Genomic DNA, 16,241 nt, shown 5'->3' on the forward strand with positions numbered 1-16,241 from the left:
CACTAATTTCATTCGTAGAAATTCGAATGAAATTGATCCACGAACCCTAACTAATAACAAGCACAAGTAATAGCATTCATCATGTTTTGGGTAAGCTTAGTGATAGCGTTCTACACTAATAAGATTATAAAGTGTCGCGAAAAATGGCTGAGATCATAAACTTTGCTAAAACATAAACTTTATTAAAATTAATTTTTAATAACGAAAAGTTTTGTTCATAAATGTACTAAATAACGGCGAATACTTTTTATATCACCCAATTACATATTATTTAATTAATAAAAATAAATATAGTTTTAATCATTTTTCCCTTTGCAAAATCAACATATTGGCACGTTAATTAAATGATTCTCAGTTAATTAAATTTCTTAAATAAATTCAGTTAACAACTTTTACATTACGTTCAGATCAAACAAATTATCTCACCCATACTCTCTACATCACTCATTTGCTAAACTTACTTAATTTCGTATATTACAAAAAAAAAAAAAAGTGGCACAGATAAACAATTTATTTTGATATAATAAAATCAACTTTTGTTTATTACATTTAAAGGAAATAACCTGTCTATTTTCGATTTGCTCAACTTAGTCATTAACGAAACAAAACACAAAATCTTAATTAAAAGTGAATCCGAAATTTGTGAGTTACTAGAAACTGGTGAAGTTTTTTGTTATCTGAAATCAACAACCATAAAAGTAAACACATCAAAAAGCATTTTCAATAACAACAACAATGTAATATACAACAAAAACAACCAAAAAGAAAACTTTCTACTTTTAGTTAACAATATGTTGTATTGAAGCCACTAACTTTAACTCCCTCCCTCACACCAACATAATTACAATCAACAACCGAAACTCAAACTTAAATTGAAGCGAGCCAAACCACTAAACAAAGCCCAATCGATTTCAAAGCGCAAACTTCACTGTAGGAAACTAAAATGAAGCCAACCTTTCTCCTTATCCCGCCGAAATAAGCTTAACCGAAACTATGCACTAAGCGCGTATACAATTGCAATCACAACGGCGACGCATACGACTTGTTCGAATTCGTATTCGCATTCGCATTCGCATTCGAATTCGTACGTCACGTAACTTAAGAAGTTTACAGAGGCAAAGGCAAGTAAAACAAAAATGCTTTCAAGTAAAAAAACAAACCGAAATGGAAAAACGCTACTTAGTTTTTGCTAACATTTTTGGCTGCAGGATACAATAAACATTAAGCAAAGCACACACAAATGCAATACCAACACACAAATGTACATACAGTTACCAAGTCACATAGTTTACATACAATCATCATTTAAACAGCAATAACAACAAAAATACAGTTAGAAAAGAACAGGTTACAAGCATTTTGATTTAACCGAAAAAAATGAGATTTGTTTAAAAACAGTGGCGTGCAGCAACGATAACATTAGTACTGTGTTGAGATGGAAACTATTTATAGTTTTAAATATATATGCTTAAAATTAATTAAAAGGAACTCATATCCAGATATTTCGGATATATCTATTGGTGTTGGGAAATTACAGATTCGTGTTTAATTGCAACCGTTTTTCAATCAAATTACCTTACAGATTATCTGTACTGAATTCCCGTAATAATATCATTAGCAGTACCGGCTGTTAGGCTATTTCACGACAATAATTTTACTAAATAATAATTAATAATAATCATTAGGTTTTATGTATATATGATGAATCCTTTAACTCTTAGGAGGAGCATAGGGCCGCTCATCGGTAAGTTTTTGCAATTTCTATTATTATTTATTGCGGTTTCTTTAATCAGTTGGGTTAAGATTGGCAAGTGATTGACCTACCGCATCCGATTCTGGTATTGGGAATTCGAACTGTTCCCTCCAGAGCGACAGAAAATATTGTGACAATACTCCTTTTGAAGGTATACGACCACCACGGTTGTCCAGTAATGGTTCCTCCGCGCCATCTCTTTTACAGGCTCCTGTCTAAGCATGCAACTTTATCCACAACCGATGGCCTTAAAATTTTTAAGGAAGTTACCTTTTACCTTTTACTGTTTGGTTCGCGGGAGGTATTTTGTTTAACTCCTACCACCTGATAATGGGAAAGACATCCGCTATCCACCACCTCCGACGCGTCTTCTAAGGTATACCGCCTCCCCCGACGAAATCATTAGGTTTTAGGTTTTAGCTAATAATAAATGGCACCCTATCATCCCACCAAATATGGAGCAATATCTCTGCCATGAATAATCGACTTTATTGTTGATTTGATTGGTTTGTCGGACTTAACATAAAATTGTTTGCACATTAAGATTTCTTTATCAATTTTTTTATTATCAGTTGCAATTCGATTAAATTTATAAATAATTATAAATAAATGTTTTGATATAGTTCAAGCAACATTTCGAAAACACAATCGCCTTTCGATGTCATTTATCTCCAACCCTTACTGCATCTAATTTTCGTACTTTTGGGTAAATCCCAATGCGTTTAGATATTTAGAAATTGTGTTACCTCTAATGATGCTCAAATTTTTCTTATGATTGCTCTGATAAGCGTCGATTAATAGTTCTTATTCTTCTTCTTTGAACTTTTTGGTTGACCAGACGACTTTTTGTCTTTAATATTAAAATCATTCTGGCAAAAGCATGATTCCACTCTCATACAATTTTTTTCCTTTATTGGCTAAAAACAGTTCAGTTGATTTTTGACATCCTCATTTGAATCAAAGGTTTTACCATGTGAAATTTGTAGAGATCGAAATAAATAGCAATCAAAAGGTACCAGGTGTAGAGAATATGGTAAATGTGACAGCACATCTTATTCAAGCTGTAAAAGTTCTAGAAACTTGTTTATGCTATTACAATATCATACAGTGGAACTCGAATAGTTTTCAAATAAAGCTCTATATTGCGTTCACATTATTCATGTGATATTAAGAATCCTTAAGATAAACGTTGAAGCACATTTCAGATGTATACAATGTAACTACAATGGATTAGTATACATTATTCCATATATTTGGGTCAAGTTCTATAATACGAACTTTGAATTATTTTGACTTACTGTCAGAATTGTATTTATAAAATAATCATACGTTGCAATACAAAACATGAAACGAAAATGTCAAATTATATGAGGTTTTCTGAGGTTGAATCAACTTCAACCTGTAAATATACAACGACGCATTAGCTACCAAACTATATTTAATGGACTAGAAATTGTTTTATGAATATATTGTCCATGAGATATTAGAATACTTTTGTTGGGTATATTTATTCTTGAAAGTAGAAGAGTCACACCCCTGTCAATACTATTTTTTCCATTATCTCGAGAATTTTATATCATAAATTTAGTGCACGTGAACAAAATCGACTGTATTGTCAATGTCGTCCGACTGCAGTCGATAAATTCAGATCGAGAGGCTTATTGAAATAAATGGCCGTTTGTAAAAGACATCCCAATTTTTAATACATTTAACTATTATAATCTGTACTAAAATAAGCTGAGGTTATCGTTTTTTTTTAATTGTAAACATGTGACGTTGCTAAAGTTTTTAGTTCAAGTTTGCCTCATATTTTATTTTTTACCAGCAATAAATTTAAATTTCACCCTTTTAAAAAGTACTTGGTACTTTGTATACTTGCTGCCAAAATGCAGAGAACAAAATATAGCATATATCGATATATTTTTTTTTTTTGAATTGTAGAAATTATTGACTAAAATTCTTGAAATTGTTGAATTGGTCATTTTATTTTCAATTTTTCCACAAAATAACTTGTATACCTACTTCTATGCTACAACAGAAATGTAGTCAAACGTTTGCGTAGTGTCTTTCAGCCGTAGAATATCTAAGCAACACTTCATACATTAAACGGATTATACAATATGTTTTATTTTTGAATGTTTTAAAGACTCTATTTGATATGCATTATTTATTCATTAAATATCATACACTTTTTGACAATTCACACTTGTTTCTTATTGATATAGAAACGAGAAGAGTAGCTCATTAGCCTCCTGGTACAAATATAGTAATACTCCTGATAATGCAGCTTTCAATTTAATTTAAAATATATATTCTGCTGTTAACGAATGTAAATACAGAACATGATCTATATATACGTTGTATCCGTTGTAACTTATGAGTACAAAAATTGTTTCGTTCTTAAGATATTTGGCAGAACTCAGAACTCCTATAAAAACAATCATATGTTTTTATTTATATTATGACTGAAATACGCAAATATATCTTCAGAAATTTTCTCAAATTATAATTGAATCTGAATTAAAAAAAACGATAAGGATTGATATCTTCAACAAATCACAACAGTACAGTATAAAACAGGGCTTTTGTGAATAGTTTCAACGAATGAAAGCAATTTTTATGCAAAATGAAAAAAAACGTATAGATTGCAAATTACGATATCCGACAAGTTCACGAATATATTGTAAATATACATTTTATATTTTATCTATTACATCTGAAGCTATTGATACGCATATTTGTTGTCCCGTTCATTTTGTTGCAAAATGATACAATATAATTATGATTAAGGACAAAATATAATACAATATTAATAGGTCATCTACATTTAATTTCTTTTATAATACAAGCATGAATATTTCAAAACATAATAGTCTATTATAATATCATATAAATCCGTAAATGTTTACGTTCAATTATATATTCGTAGAACGATTATATATATATTTTTGCTGATATTTTTGTTTCAATATAGTTTCGAATCTGTTTTGTTCTACTACAATATTATCATGGTTCTTGGAAAAACGAAGTTAAACACGACTTTACCAAAAAAACATGAAGTCGAAAACGCTTAATATCTATATATAATAATATATAATAAATTCTTAATGTTAAAGAATTTCCTGATTCAGTACAAATTTTGGGAGGTACAGAGTTGTATTTTTAATGTTACCTGAATTTACAGATCTACAAAGAAAAAATAACATAGGTTATGCACGTCTATTAAACATTCTTCAGTTTAAAGTCCAATTACTTAGCTTACCTTAATAGTTTTGGAAAGTATCGCACAATTTTTCCGCCCTTTTTGCATTTTGTCCTTCATTCATATCACTTTATTTACGCATCGGTTTATATAAATCTAAATTTGTAAATGTTAAACTTCTATTGTACTTTTGTACATAGGACAATATGTACAATAGGACAATAAACTTGTTATAGTAGCTATTTTCAAAGCATGTCAAATTCAAACTATGGATTTGGATTGTAACCGTCTAAAGGCACCAGATTTTTTTTTTGTGAGGCAAAATATTAGTTCAGAGAGTTTGTGCGAAATCTTGTTTTAAAACGTAATAAATTGGTGGAAACTATATGATATGCTAAAGGAGGCTTATGGAGAACAATCTCACCACATATTCTACTGTTTTGCATATGAAATAAGTGGACATAAATAATTTGTTCTCTAAAAGTATTTGGGAAAATACTTATATACAACATAATATAATTTAATATTTCTGTTATATCGCAACCATTCTATTTTCCTCAAATCGCACCCCACCGTTTCTATATCCCATATCAAAATAATATTTGAAGGTAAACATTTTTTGATATAAATTGAAATAAATACGAAGTCAAAAAACGCCTTCAAAATCGTACTTCAAAAAAGGTTTTAACGATTTTGTTTAAAGCTAATTACTATGGTATCTATATTAGAGAGGTTTTGAATTGAAGCTTATGGTATAAGCAGTGTTTATTAAGAGCTCTTATTACTGTTTGATCACATCTCATGTATTAACAATAGAACTACGATCACCATTCAAAATTAAAAAATTCCTTGAATGCCTGACAAGAGACATTCTTTTTTTTTATATTTTAACAATATGTGTTTATTGAATCGCTTTAAATTAAAGCATAACAATAAGTTTTAGAATCTTAAAGACTAATAACATTACATCACAAATTATTTTATATAAACATACTATAATGAAATATATGATTTGTAAATTATTTTAATGGTGCCTCTCTGAATAAGTAGCCAGAGCTTATTTATCAGATATTACTGCGTATAAATTGAATTATCAGAGTGATCTTTAGAAAAGCAGGATGGCGGGTCTATCATTCCGTTAAGAGAGATATTCGATAGAGTTTTTGTTGAATTGTGTGTGACTGTGGCATTTATCATGCTAAATGATATAAAATATTGATCATTGTATTTAATGAAATGTATAGAACTTTTTATAGAAGTTGGAATATTGAAGAGGCAATCAAGTTTTAGTTCAACTATTTACGGATAGTTGACGATAGACGAACTTTTTGCAGAACCTTGTAACTTGACAGGTATTTTCACTAATTTTAATATCCTTTTGAAAAATTTCTTAACTACGCTGTCAGCCAAAGTCTAATGTTGGGTAGATACTATTTAGTTAAGCTTTTCGCAGTCCTGTCACCAGATAGCAAAACGCGTAGAGCCAAAAACATTTTTAAAAGAAATGAAAATAAACTTTGCAAAAGTAATTTTAAATTTAAAACTTTGAACTTTTTCGTTTTTGCGTATTTGCGAATTGGTGTGGAAACTTTAGCAACTATGAAAACTACCTTCAAGAGTGCAACATTTTGGTAACAAATACTTAAGCGCACACATGAGCAGGCACATTAAATAACACTAGTTTACAGCCAAAAATTTCCAAAGACGAGACTTATATTTCCTATAGGGAAATTTTCCGTAGAACTCGAAAATCATAACGATTTTTTTTTCCTATGTACCGTTTTCGAGATTTTTGCAAAAAACCGTTATTTTGACTTTTCTCAAAACATCACCCTGCATATTCCCCCATAGCTTTTTTTCTGAAGTTATCTCGGTAGTGTATTATATATCAAATTAAAGGTGAAACTTGTACCAATATTTTGAGTTACATAACGTTAATGTAACTTATTTAGTTTCGCTGCTACAGCTAGAAATGTACAGATGAAAAATGTTTTTTTTACGCTTTTTTCAACTTTTTCGATTTTCAAGGTGATGGGACTCCCACAAATATATTAAAAAAAATTTTTTTTTTTAATTAATGTTAAAGACTGTTTTAGTACAAACATTTTGAGTGGCTTAACATAAAAATCGAATAAAAATTTCAGAAGTTATTCGACATTTGCCAAATTTGCCCAAAATAGTAGTTTTTATTAACAAGTCAGAAAATTCATTTTTTCGAATTTATTTTGTAAAATTTAGAAGGTGTAAAATTTAGAAAATCTTGAAGGTGTGATGTCGCGAAAGAAAATAAGATTTCTAGAGTATCCGGAAGTAGCATCAGCAATTAAGCCAGTTCCACGAAGCAATGCGACTGCTCCACCAACTCCACCAAATATGCAAGACAACAATAGTGAAAATGAAAAACCCAGCGTTTTTGAAGTTTCATTTGGGAGTTCTACGAGTGAAACCGCAAATCATTTTATATCACAAATCGAACTAAACGATTTAACTAGAGAATTACATTTATCAAAAACTCATAGTGAGTTACTTGCCTCACGTCTTCAACAGTGGAACTGCTTACGCGAATCCACAAGAGTAACTGAATATCGCAACAGAAGCAATGCATTTTTATGTTTTTTCAAAAAATTCCATCAAACTGTTTATTGCAATGATATTAAAGGTATTTTCAACAAATAAGGTGTGATCCTAGCGAATGGCGTCTTTTTATAGATAGTTCAAAATTTAGTTTAAAAGCTGCTCTTGTTCACAACGGCAATGAACTTCCCACTACACCATTAGCGCATGCCGTTGGGGTAAAAGAAACCTATAATGAAGTCGCGCAAGTTTTGAAGTTAATTCAATATAACGAATTCAATTGGAAGCTATGCGCTGATTTAAAGGTTAGTATTTTGATTTAAGTACAATCAAAGATAACAAAAATGTAGAAATCTGATTAAAAAAATGTACTTATATGTACTGCTTTTGTATTTTCTTTTTTAAAGGTTATTACAATAATCACTGGTCTGCAACGTGGTTTTACAAAATATTGTTGTTTTCTGTGTTAATGGGACAGTAGAGCAACAAAGGATCATTTTATACGTTCATCTTGGCCAAAAAGAGAAGATGTCACAATAGGAAAACAAAATATCGCGAATAAAGCTCTTGTTGAACCATGTCAGATAATTTTGCCACCTTTGCATATAAAACTTGCCCTAATGAAAAATTTTGTTAAGGCTCTGCAAAAAAACGAAAGCCCCGTTTTCGAATATCTTACAAATCTCTTCCCCTGCATTTCTTTTGCCAAAATTAAAGAAGGTATCTTTGTTGGACCACAAATCAGAAAACTGATGAAGGACGAAAAATTTAATAATGTGTTGAATAAAAAAGAGTTGAAAGCATGGACTTCGTTTAAGCAAACAGTTATCGGCTTCTTGGGTAACGAAAGAGATTCACATTATAGAGAAATTCTTTCATCTTTAATTGAAAATTACAAAGTTCTTGGCGCAACTATGTCTCTAAAAATGCATTTCTTGCATTCTCATGTGGATTTTGTTCCTTCAAATCTCGGTGCAGAAAGTGATGAACAAGGTGAAAGGTTTCATCAGGATATCTCTGCAATGGAAAAAAGATATCAAGGGTATTGGAACGCAAGCATGTTGGGAGATTATTGTTGGACAATTATAAGAGAACAAATCGTACACACTATAAGAAGTTTGCTCAAAGCACACATATACCTCACTATAATATATAAATTCACTTTCAATAATGCAGTTCTACGTTCGACGTCAAACTTTTATATAAAATGCAATATTTAACATTTAATAATATTTAATAATATTAATTTTAATTTTTTAAGTAAAATTTGTGCAATTTTGCATAATACAGTTTTGATTTGCACTCTAAATTTTACAAAATAAATTCGTAAAAATGAATTTTCTGACTTGTTAATAAAAACTACTGTTTTGGGCAAATTTGGCAAATGTCGAATAACTTCTGAAATTTTTATTCGATTTTTATGTTAAGCCACTCAAAATGTTTGTACTAAAACAGTCTTTAACATTAATTAAAAAAAAAATTTTTTTTTAATATATTTGTGGGAGTCCCATCACCTTGAAAATCGAAAAAGTTGAAAAAAGCGTAAAAAAAACATTTTTCATCTGTACATTTCTAGCTGTAGCAGCGAAACTAAATAAGTTACATTAACGTTATGTAACTCAAAATATTGGTACAAGTTTCACCTTTAATTTGATATATAATACACTACCGAGATAACTTCAGAAAAAAAGCTATGGGGGAATATGCAGGGTGATGTTTTGAGAAAAGTCAAAATAACGGGTTTTTGCAAATATCTCGAAAACGGTACATAGGAAAAAAAAATCGTTATGATTTTCGAGTTCTACGGAAAATTTCTCTATAGAAAATATGAGTCCCGTCTTTGGAAAACAAAACTTTTAATTATTTGTAAACTAGTGTAATTTTGCGCACAAACTAGGAACTCTCAACGAAGATGCCTTGATGGCATTAAGACCAGAAAAAAGAAAAGTCAATACGGAAATAACTACTCTGCAAATGTTAGGACTGAAAATGACTACAAGTCAAATAAATAGAAAAGTACAAAACCAATGCACAATAGTGCGAGACTTTGTCATCTTGTGGAAAAGTTTTATGAAATTTTTACATTACGTGGCATTGATAAATGTAAGACGATAGTTGAGATGAAGCTACGCACGCTTCAAATATTATTTTTGCTTTTAAATTATTTGAAAGGAGTGGAAAATGACTGAAAATAGTTGAAATGGTAAACCCCAAATGTAAAATATTTAAGTAATTTGGCGCGTGTGTAATATGCGGTAAATTTTACATCAGAATGCATTTACAGCTTAAGCTAAGCAGGACTACATGGGCGGCTGGGAACAAAGAAATCCTTTCAATCATCATCGCACACGAATTCTAAATATTTTCGTTTAAACTTGAGTCTGTAGCTGATTTATAAACGGTTCAGAGTTTTGACAAAACTTTACTACGTGATGTGCGTGATATGAATTTTGCATTTGCGGGAAAGTTAACGTTAGCTTAAGTGTTGGTAAGCAAATCTACAGAAATACATTAAAAAACGTGTTATTTGTGTGCTACGATAGAAATTTGTAGTAATAAAATATACACATATAAGAAAATTCATCTATTATGGTTGAAAGTCGAAAAAAAGATCGAAAAATCACATACATATTTATCAAATCGCATATTGAGCCAACCAGCAACTTAAATACGTTTATTGGTATACCCATGAACGTATTCCTAAGAAGAGGGTGAATATAGTAGAGTTTAATATCTTATACTTACGAATAAAAATTTAACATAGCTTCGCACTTTGCTAACACGTGAATGCAATGTAATGCAATCAGGCTGTTAACGGAAATTAAAATCACATTTCTAAATATTTATTTAAATGTTTTTATTCTATTTTATAGAAAAATAAACTCATATCAAATTTATAAGTTACATAAAGTGTTTTATACGAAAAATATAATATGAAAAATGATTTAAATATCAATATAAATAAGATCAAAGTTTCTCAGTCTTCTTGATTGTTGTTAATTACTTGTTAGCAGTAGTCTCTGTGCCTTGCACATGTAATATCATTTCAAATGGATCCCATTCCAAGTCATGTTCGGTTTTCACACGCCTACGATTTGGTGTCAGTCCATGCACCGCCCCCGATAGTACAGGACCTTCACTTGTCAATCCAAGTGACATTGCTACACCCTCATCATAGACCATTCCTGCATGTTCTGCAGCAGTCAATCCAGTTTGCATAGCAACCATCGTAGAGTTGCGTGGCTCGAAACGCAAGTGCTGCGTCTGCATATGTTGCTGTTCGCTCACAATCTCTTGTATGTGTTCGCGTGTCTGTTCACGTTCATCAACTTTTCTAGCCAAAATATCGCGCATAAATGACATGCGGTCGAAATGCTCCCAAGTTGAATGGAAAACTTGTTGTGTGTAATGCGAATGGCGCTCTTTCTGCAACTCATCCACATAACGCTGTTTTATAATGGACCAACGAGTTTGTAACAAACCTTAAAATAAAATATAGAAACTATGTTAAGGTGATATATATTATAAAAAAATAAATAAAAAGTATTGGTTACAAGTTTATAGATGCTTTAAAACCCCTTATGCTTATATATAAAAACGATTATACTTATAAACGATTTTTCGATATTTTCTTACAATATTATATTTAAATACTATATTTAAATCTGTTAACATTAACTCTTTATTGAAGTATACTTGGCAAATCACTATACAAAGACTTAGTAGAATTTTATTAGAAACGTTGTATTAAAAATAAGTCGATAAAAAAAACTTGTCATATTTGTGTTATGAAAGACCTAAAGTAATTAATCAGTTATAGATATAAACTCAAAAACACACTGTTCGTTCCTGGTGACATGACTGAGTCGTACTTGTCCAGGAATATCATCCGAGAAAAAAAACGATATATTTTTCTGTGTGCGAGAATATACTCAGAATGATTTCTGATTTCAACAAGGACATGCTACATTTTATATTATCAGAGAAACGAACGAGTTATCGAAAGGGCACTAAGTCGTTGAAATCGACGAGTTGCTTTGGGAAAGCCATCATCATTCTCAACAAGTCCTAACAGATCATCGCGAATTACAAAAACAAAAGTTATCAAAACAAATGTTCTTTTTGTCGCCAGAAACTAAGTTGTGGCTTGTCCTTCCGGGTAGTGTGATTTTTGATCAGGAAATCATTTTTTGTTTGACAAGTTTACAATGAATCCAATGTTGGATCAAACACTAAGTATGCCAAACGTGAAACACAGGATTGTTTATTAAACAAGTAATAATAAATCGGAACTTCAAAATGTTTTTTTAAGACATTTAATATAGTGTTTACTTTATTATTAATTACAAATACACAAAAAAAACACACTTTTCATACAAACACTACATAATAGATTTAACCAAATTAATTCTTAAGAAAACCTGATCTACTGAAAACTTCTGGATAAAGATATGGTCATTTTTATTATATAAAAAAAAGAGAGGATCATAAGGATTAAAGCATTTTATATACTCTCGTAACTACAATTAAATATCGAACTATATGATACAGAGTGCTCTGTATGAGTATTCAAATATTCCAATTTTTTGGAACAAATCAAGAAATTCTTATCGACCTAATATCTCGAATATAAAATTGTAGAAATATTATGAATAGCACAAATATATATATTCATACTTTTACCAATCAATAAAATTTTATTTTATTCATATATACTATTATTGTAGCGTTTAATACTCAAATTCGATGGAGTAGTGTTAAATATTAAAAGGGATTTAAATTTAAATTATGAATGTGTATCACATTTTTTAAAAGTTGCTATCAATCAACCGAAATACGTAAATAAATGATATATTTTAGTATTTTAGCTTATATTACATGAGTCAGAGATTTTTAGCTAAGTTTAAGTTTTTATAGTATATTCCCATTGCCTTCATTAAAATTGTTTATTTAGTTCAGGTCGCTAATTAAGTAGAAAGAGCTCTCATGCAAATCAACTTAGTTAAGAATAAATTAAGTATCGAATGCAATATTGCAAAATATATTTGCCAAAAGGGAAATGATCGAAATTTCACTTATTTGACACCTGATGCTAAATAAACGAAAAACAAATTATATGTTTTTACAAGTAAAATATATAATTGATCTGTTCTGTTTTTGGCTATTTTTGCTGTTTTTGGCTATTTTTGCTATTTTTTGCTATTTTTGCTATTTTCAAAATTAGCAACTCATTTAAATTTTATGCTTAAAATAATAATATTCTCTGTCTATACTAAGAAAAGCCCAGCATTTCCTGCGCCTTCTCAAAATTGTTGACGAAAGTAATGCTTATTACTTGTTTTTAATAATGATTAAATTTTTTTGATATGTTGCATGGTGTTTTCTATACGTACCTATTGCTTTTGGAAACGACCAAATTTTAAGTTCATTAATATAAGTTGATTTAGCTGCAGTGGAAACATGGTATTAAACTTTACCTTTCAGAGCTTAGCGAACAGTGAAGCAAAAGAAAAAACTAAAAGTATTTTGTTTAATTGAAATTTACTTCCTATGATGATAGGAAATAAATATATAAAGTTTTCAGCAATTTTTGAACTATTAAATTAATTAAATTGATTTTAAATAAAAAATTATAAATTCATTTAATGCTGCATCCTTATTTACATTTCATTTTTGTTAAAAACAAACATTTTTGATTCACAGATTTATATTATTTTATTTTATCAAAAGTTGCAGTTATGATTCAAAGCAGCATTTACTAAGACAACAGGCTTAAAAAATAAGCACGTGCTTATCTTTCACATCTTTGCATGGATTTTGTGTGGATTTTGTATGGCAAAAGTTTCGTATTGAGATAATACAAAAATGAGTTAGTCTTCATATCTTAATAAGATGCATATGTATCAAATTTTCAACCTAAATTGAACGTCTTGAAAGAGAATGAAAAAATTAATTTTCAATTATTTTATTTATAATTATAACAGGAGCAAGCAATATATCTAATATATGGCGAAATGGCTAAAATGATCCCTAAATCAAATTTAACAAGTATGGATATATAGTTTGTAACTTTTGCACTGAGACCTCACTTATTAAAAAAAGAAAACATAAAAAATTTTGAAGTAATAATATACCTATTTTTTAGCCTATATAATGTACCTGTACACTTATACAATTTATTATACATTATACCAGAAATGAATAAAGAATATTAAAATAATTATGCAGTTTAATATTCTAAAAATTTGCGGTCCTTATTAAAAACAATAATATCATGGTGGTCCTTAATCCAAAAAAAAAAAAAATTGATTGAAATTATTTTTATGAAATATGTTTGATGGATGATTCAAGAATCTCAAGAATATGTTAGGTAAACTATTACCGGATATATTGCGAATTTGTATGTAAATGGTAATAAATATTGTAATAGTATTTGAACTTTATTGTTTTGAAGACTTTTTTCAATAATTTTTTTAAATAATTTAAATTAAATTTCACTTTTGGGTAGAGTCGTTTTTTTTTATTTGTAGTAACTTTTAAATTTTGTATATTTTGTCATTCTTATTTTAAAATTTTTACTAATCGAATTATATAACTTACTTGGTGTTAGTCCCAACTCATTTGCAACCTCCTTCCAAATCGCTGAAGTTCGATTTTGTCCTTGACGTTGATCACGTTGTTTCCCAGCCCATAATATTGAATGATTTCTTATCGCATCTATAATACGACCACGCATGCTATTATTTAATGGACCTGGTCTACCAGGTTTACGCATAGGAGTTGTCGTTGCTTCTACAGTTATAGCTGCTGGTGGTACAAGTCCAGTAAAAGTCATATATGAATTATTTTCGACATTGATGTCATGTTGAACCGGTGCTGTTGGCAACCATGTGAAACTACCACTAGGACGTCCTCTGCCTTGTGTTTGCGATTGTGCTGTTTGTGATGCCGATGGATTTATATGTTGTACAGCTTGATTTGATTCCTGTGAAGTATTGGTGCCAACAATTTTCGCAACCGTTATGTTGTACATGAAAGACATCGGTTCGAAATGTTCCCATTTTGTTGTGAAACGATCTTTATGTAAAATTTGACGATGCACTAAATTATGATAATGATATTTCATTTGACTCCAAATTGATTGCAATTTTACTGAAAGATTAAAAAACATGTGTATACATTTTTAATCAAAAGTTTAGTTTTTATTATTTGTTTTATAAAAAGGTTTTTTGAACAATAGTGAACTACAAAAATTCATTTTATATTTAAAAGTTACCCCGATCATTTTTTATTATTTTAATTAATTGAATTTTTGGCTGACCATACAACTGTATTGAGTATTGCCAAATACCCATCAGCCGTGGTCTTGGAAATAATTCTTGTATTTAATTATTCGTAAATATTTTTTAAAGACTGCAAGTACCAGGAACCGAACTCATGCCCTGCCAAATTTGAAGCTCAGAGTCAGCGCTCCTTGATCAATTGACCCAAAGCTGTACTTGACTTGTATTGTCGCACATTTTTCTGGAGATTAGTTAGTCTGCTGTGAAAGTTTTCATTAATAAATTTACTTGTTGTGTTTATAGTAGAATGAAATCATAAACCAGTTGTAGAATAATTTAATTAATTAATTATATATAATTTATTTTTAATTGTTATAAATTTCAATACTATTCTGTTTATAGAGGCATTATTTGTTGCATGATTTATATATTCTTTCTAATGTATAGAACCTAATCAAAGAACGTAGTGCTGAGAAAGTCATGCTAATGTAACTCCACCAGTCTGACGAGGAATAACTAAAATTATTATTTATGCTAGTGAAAATTTTTAAAGATCATATAAAATTCGCAGTATAACAAATTTTCTTAATTATAATTAATTACAATTTATTATTAGCTTTAAAGAATTAATTAATTTTTAAAATATGATTGTTAAATTCTAAGCTAAAAATATTTAACTATTAATTTAATGATGTATACTAAAAACTATAAAAAATAGAAAATTTTTTTAATATTTTTATTTGAATTTAATTCATTTCATTTGTAGAAATTTCTCAATAATTGCGATTATAATGCTTAATACGTAATCACGTGCAAACACTTAATGCTTGCAAATATTGTTCTTACTTTTTTTTTGTATGTAAACAAAAATCAAAAAATATACAAAATGTATATTTTTTCATATTAAATAATTGTTAACTTTTTTACGTGCACACAACAAAACATAATTTCTTCTTCCGGCAAGTGAAAAAGAGAAAGAAGAGTGTTAATGTTTTGTGTTTCACGTAAACACTCTTACCGGTCGGCACATGCCCTCCAAACTGCTCGGCAATCTCATTCCACATCGGCGCAGTAACACTTCGGCACATGTGCAGTTTATTGTTTGAATCCCATATCTCTGGGTACTTTTTAATCGCTTTCAACAGTTGTGCACGATTTACGAATGGATCTTCCTTAGGCATTTTATGTATATCACTTGTATCACGAACGCACGACAAACGCAAATACGCAACAAACGTACAAAGTTAGTTAACGGATTATCCAGCAATATTGTTTGTATTATATTATCCTGTTAATTATATGCGGTGTATTCCGTCACAATAACGCGTCCTTTGACATCAATTATCGGCGAATAACTGAAAGTAGAGCTGCGAGAATATAAGAATTAAAATGAAAAAGCACAATGTGATTGGGGAAAATAGAGAAATAC

General features: G+C 29.7%; 1 protein-coding gene across 1 annotated transcript; it reads right to left on the reverse strand.

Annotated features, from left to right (window-relative positions):
* Window positions 1-10,447: 10,447 nt before the first annotated feature.
* LOC119668135 lies at window positions 10,448-16,211 on the reverse strand. The gene is made up of 3 exons (XM_038077542.1): window positions 15,831-16,211; window positions 14,130-14,681; window positions 10,448-11,011 (listed from the first exon to the last, which is right to left on the reverse strand). Exons 1-3 carry the CDS (start codon window positions 15,991-15,993, stop codon window positions 10,530-10,532), a joined length of 1,197 nt encoding a protein of 398 aa, XP_037933470.1. The 5' UTR covers window positions 15,994-16,211; the 3' UTR covers window positions 10,448-10,529.
* Window positions 16,212-16,241: the final 30 nt, after the last annotated feature.

Source organism: Teleopsis dalmanni, chromosome 1 (genome assembly GCF_002237135.1).
Source record: "Teleopsis dalmanni isolate 2A chromosome 1, ASM223713v2, whole genome shotgun sequence".
In the NCBI taxonomy this organism is placed as follows: domain Eukaryota; kingdom Metazoa; phylum Arthropoda; class Insecta; order Diptera; family Diopsidae; genus Teleopsis; species Teleopsis dalmanni.

Bases quoted from the DNA above. Each gene is read 5' to 3' on its own strand.
- LOC119668135 (XM_038077542.1), bottom strand. From the start codon at position 15,993: ATGCCTAAGGAAGATCCATTCGTAAATCGTGCACAACTGTTGAAAGCG. The intron at 14,682-15,830 runs GTAAGAGTGTTT...TTAATCTTTCAG, and splicing joins TGGAGGGCATGTGCCGACCG to TAAAATTGCAATCAATTTGG. The intron at 11,012-14,129 runs GTAAGTTATATA...TTTTATTTTAAG, and splicing joins TGAGTTGGGACTAACACCAA to GTTTGTTACAAACTCGTTGG.